Here is a 5357-nt window from a genome sequence, read left to right on the forward strand (position 1 = left end):
TGTCCTCCCAGTTCTCAGTGCTGATGCTTAATTTTCAAAACTTCTATATTACCAAGGGACCTACGACATCAGCCAAAGAAATACCCAGCAAGTACAAAATCTGATCCAGGGAGCAGCTTTTGTGCAGAGGGAAAATTTTGTTCCTACAGGTTTTTAAGGAGGTGCATGGAAAAGCGAGAGATCTGATCTATGCAGATACATTGCAAATTCTCTCTGTCTGTAGAGATTTTTTCTAAAAAAAATTGGGGAAATACATGAACTTTGGATTTTTCAAATTTTTCCTTTTTTTTTTTTTTTTTTTTTTTTTTTTTTTAAATTTGGAGAGGGGAGTTTTATCCAGAGTTGGGGTTTTTTTTCCTCTTTCTTTTTTTTTTTTTTTTTTTTTTTTTTCGGAGAACCAAAAAATGTCAACTACCTTTCCAGGTCTCGTCCACGATGCAGAGGTATTTTGTGTGTGTGAGTGTGTGTGTGTGCGTGTGTGGATGTGTGTGTGCGTGTGTGTGCATATGTGTGTGTGTATGTGCCTGTGTGGTTGTTTCCATTTTTTTAAAATCCATATTGGACCGTTACATTTAATTATAATCCGGCTTCAGAGATAACTTAAAGAAGTATAGAGAGAAAATTCGTTATGACATCTGTCGCCAGCAAGGGCAACTCATTACCACGTTAAAACCGTTGCCAGAACGAAAATCAGAATAATACCCCTAATAATATAATGAAGTGGAGGGAAATCACCACCAGCTCGCCAGGAATGGGGAGTTCTCGCTAGAAAGCAGGACTCTCCTTTCTTTCGAAACGCAGGGAAAGGAGGGGGGGAATTTTGGATCTGATTCGTTATTTTAAAAAGAAAGAAAAATAGGGGTTCAAAAAAAAAAAAAAAAAAAGAAGGGAAGGAAGGAAGGAAGGAAGAAAGGAAGGCAAACAGGCGGCAAAGCTTTCTCAATGTGTAACGCTGTAACATAGGGACGGGACTTGTGTGTATTCTCGGTAGTTTCCTCTGTTTGATGACTTTTTTTTTGTGTCAGCCCCAGATATTACAGCTGTGATCAGGAGGAGGATGGATAGATGGATGGACAGATAGATAGATAGATAGTTTTTATTTCAGCGCGTGGATTCCTTTCACTTTACTGTATTAAGGGCAGGCTGGGCTGTTTATGATTTTTTGAACAGACCTTTATGGCACCAGCCCAAGGTAGGAAAGGATCTTTTGTTGCTGGGGTTGCCGCTCGCAAGCTTAGACGCTTCTGCAGGGGGAGAAGCTATGCAGGACAGCGTGCTTGGAAGAACCGTACCCGGGGCTTTCAATGACAAACCTCCAGTTTTGGGGTCTTCTTTTCACTTCTTCTTTTCAGATACGTCATGACGGATCAAACAGTTACCGTTTGATGCAGCTTGGATGCCTGGAGTCTGTGGCCAACTCGACCGTCGCCTATTCCTCCTCATCTCCTCTCACTTACTCTACCACGGGCACCGAGTTCGCCTCCCCGTACTTCTCCACTAACCACCAGTACACCCCACTGCACCACCAGTCCTTCCACTACGAGTTCCAACACAGCCACCCGGCAGTCAACCCCGACGCTTACTCCTTGAACTCTCTCCATCACTCCCAGCAATATTACCAGCAGATCCACCATGGAGAACCCACTGATTTTATCAACCTGCACAATGCGCGGGCGCTCAAGTCCTCTTGCTTGGACGAGCAGAGGAGAGAGCTCGGGTGCTTAGATGCTTACCGCCGCCACGACCTGTCTCTTATGAGCCATGGATCCCAATATGGGATGCATCCAGATCAAAGACTCCTGCCAGGACCAAGCCTCGGGCTTGCAGCCTCGGGAGCAGACGATTTGCAGGTAAATAGCATGCGATCTCCTTTCGAGGTACCTTCTTCTCCCCTCCCCCCGCCCTGGACCCCCCCCCAACGCTCCCCCCCCCCCAGGTCTCCCACCCCCATTTTCCTCTGCTCGAAATAGCTCATACAAAGGAGGGACGATTCATCCCAAATCCGATCCAGAGCCCGTCCCCTCCAGATTAGTAGCGACAAGCAAAAAATGAGGAGGGGAAAAAAAAACTCAAAACAAGGCAAGTTGTCTTTCTTGGCCAAACAAACAAACAAATTAAACAAAAACAACCTCGCTCCTGCCTTCCACGCGTGGGTTGTGTCTCTGTGATGGCTGAGACCATGGGGCTCATCCGGAGATCTGGGGGTGCGTGTGTGCCTGTACCAGCCCTTACCAAAGTCACACAGAACCCAAACAAAACCAAACCAAATCCATCTTCCTGCTTTTCCTGAACTTTTACTTTCTTTCGGCAAATGGAACAATTTGCAGAGACAGAGCAGGAAAATTATTTAAGAAAGGGATGGAATAAGAAAAGAGGAAAAAAGCAGGGCAGGAAATAAATCTGCTTTCCGACAGACCTACAAAGGCAAACCTTCCGAGCTATGAGGGAGGAAAGAAATAAACGGGAGTAATTGTTCATCAGAAAGACTCAGGATGATAAAAATCCCTCACAATATCCGATCTAGGTGTTAATGAGGTGAGAGATAAAGCAGATAAAGCTAAATTCACCTATCTATCTAATCATTCGTCTACTCCGCCCTAACAGGCATCTGGATCCATTCTAAAAATTCTATTTCTATCAAAACCTCAGCTTTATCCGCTCAGTAATCCTTTCCCCCGCGCTAAAAATTCGTCTCCGCTAAATCGAACCGGTTGCTTAAATGAAATTGGTTTCCAAAATTGCAAACAACGCCCTCCTGTATCTAACACCCATTTCGAAATGTCCCCCAAATCAAAAGCAAACCTTCCTTCTCCCGACGAGCTGAGGAACTAAGGGCTTCCCCATCAGCAGGGCGAGACAAACGGGACCGTGTTTACTGTACTTTCTTTACCCCCACATCTTGCTCCCAGGCACACAAAGCTGGTTGGTCTTTCCAAAAACATGTAGCGGTCAAAGGCTTGGGGGAAAAAAAAGCTAAAACAAACCTAAAACAATTTTACCCGAAGTTTGTAAAATTAAGGTGGTTTATTTTCTTCCTTTAAAATCAAATCACGAAAAAAAAAAAAACGAACCCCCCTCCATTTATCAGAGAAAAGAAATATTTCTCTTTTTTTCTTTTTCTTTTCTTCTTTTTTTAAAGGAAAAAAATAGACCCAACAACAAAGAATGTTATCTTTGAGGAGGAAACTTATTTAAATCTAGTTTTCTCCATTGAAATTCACTATATGATTTTATCCTCTCTGGCCATTTTTTGTTTACATTTTTCACAAGGATCTCCTTATGTTACCCCCCTCAAAAAAAAAAAAAAATCTGCCATTCACTGCTCAACCCAACTAAAACCTATTTACTCCTTTTTATAACCACGTCTGCTGCTGATTTTTTTGTATCTGTACAAATTTTTTTTCTTTGGCAGGCACAAAGCCTTGTATTTTTCAAAAGAGGGGATTAGGAACGTTTGCAAGACAGCAGACAATGCCTAAGTCCCGGGTAAAAAAGCACCATAGTTTATCCAATTTTCGACTTAGTGCCATTCAACTGGTCATTTATGCAATGTCATCCGACCAAACAACATGTTTCCCTTAAAAAAAAAAAAGGAGGGGGGGTTGGTTAAGCTTCTGGAAGGGCATTCTCTTTTTGTTTATTTAAAGGAGAAGAAAATCAACAGCTTTTCTTTAGAAAATATTAATTTTTCGATCACGCTTTATTATAAACTAAAAGACTTAGAGTTTTGTACCTAATCTTTTCTTTATTTTGCCTCCTCCCTCTTTTTCCGAACACAAGAGGGAGTGTGTAGAGGTATCAAAAAGCCTGAGCGGTGAGAAGTTGAAATCATTCATATTGTCGTTACGTTTTAGATGATTCAGAGCAAACTTGCACTCTCGCGAATATCACCTCGGGGTTAGTGAAGGGAAAGCATTTTGGTGGCGAGCAGAAACAGGACTGCTCACAAACACTTTTAAACCAAAATTGTGGTCTAACCAGCCTTCCCCTTTCCCCTTAGCCTTTCTTTTTAAAACGTTCATCAGCATATGCCTCATTTCAAATGCAACAAATGTAAATATACTTTTCCCTGCACAGAATTTTAAGTGAATGTCCAATAGTTTCGAGGGCGGTTTAAGTCAGCCTAACAGATGCAAACAGTCTTGGAGCTGGAGTGGCATCTTTCAGTGCCCTAAAAAGATTTTCCATGGGCAACAAAGAAAACTGTCACACCTTTTCCCATCACCGCTTTAATTTATGCTCAGTCGCCAAGTTTTTTTCATATTGATTTCATAATCACTTTAAGGCAGAACACTTAAAATAAAAAAGAGCCTTGAAAAGGAAGGTCTTACAGGGCCAGCGCCAATATGGTGAAAGTGGGGGAGAGAGCCAGGACTGTAAAGATTGTTTTGTAAAGTGGGGTTTTTATTATGCACCGACTCTCTCCGCATTTACTTAACTCTTCACGGGCTGTTGAATAGGTTAACACCCTTAAAGGCCTCTTTCATGTCCAATACCTCGTTTGTTTGTAGAGGAAAATGCGTCTTTAACACATTTCCACTGGGCAAAGATTTAGGTTTGGTTTGTTGTGTTTTTTTAACCCCAACATAAGGAAAAACCCAAAGAAAACCCAACCCTTTCAAGTCTTTTATCATTCCAATAAAAATATTTATTAAGGAGGGCGAAGATCCCCAAATAATCAGCCTTGTAAGAGGAGAATAAAGAAGTGAGATCTCTTCGGATGTGCAGCAGAAGCCCTAGGCAGGTTTTTTGATGGTTCCTCACCCCACGCTCACACATGGGTGCCTGTGTGTGTGTGCACACAGATGCATATTCATCCCCACCTATGTGCGGACACACGCATTGTTACAACACCCTTACGACTCTGTGTAGCCGGCAGAGCCCTGTAGGTCATCTGTTGTTTGTGCTCTTTGTCTACTTCTTTGCACACTTTGTAAGTCGGTATATACGTGTCACTAAACACACATATGAATTTAGCTGCGTGTCTGAATATAAATATACAGCTAAACATACAAAAATACTATCTAGAAGTGTATTTTTACCTTTGTGCGTGTAGAGCGGGAATACATGTCTCTCAGGAGTACTTGTTTGTCTCTCTCTGTCCTGCCACGTAACTGCCAGTCTAAGTTCCCAGTTCAGGATAAATTCTTATTTACATGGCAATGAAAGGAAAATTATTCTGCATTTGGAGGGGTAGGGGCTGACGGCACGATGGCGGGGGGATTTCACCAGAGCACTTGAGCTCTCTGAGAGTAACTGGTTTTCCAGTTCACCTTAACTATTGTTCCTGAGCGAGTCGTGTAACAAAGCAAAACCGTGTGATCTCTCTGTGGGTTTCTGTGTCTTATTTCTTTCTT

General features: G+C 42.3%; 1 protein-coding gene across 4 annotated transcripts in view; it reads left to right on the plus strand.

Moving 5' to 3' along the window:
* Positions 1-404: 404 nt before the first annotated feature.
* TFAP2D (transcription factor AP-2 delta) overlaps positions 405-5357 on the plus strand; it is a 46869-nt gene continuing 41916 nt past the window's right edge. Inside the window, exons 1-2 of one of the 4 annotated variants that reach the window (XM_051812700.1) lie at positions 405-443; positions 1353-1850. In XM_051812700.1, coding sequence (XP_051668660.1) covers positions 405-443; positions 1353-1850 — 537 coding nt within the window. Of the gene's footprint in view, positions 444-897; positions 1851-5357 lie in introns of those variants that run through there. The other 3 variants (XM_051812718.1, XM_051812709.1, XM_051812691.1) reach the window with 3 other exon arrangements.

The sequence above is a fragment of the Manacus candei genome, unplaced genomic scaffold, assembly GCF_025592945.1.
Source record: "Manacus candei isolate 608988 ecotype Guabito, Panama unplaced genomic scaffold, ASM2559294v1 h1tg000007l, whole genome shotgun sequence".
Lineage (NCBI taxonomy): Eukaryota > Metazoa > Chordata > Aves > Passeriformes > Pipridae > Manacus > Manacus candei.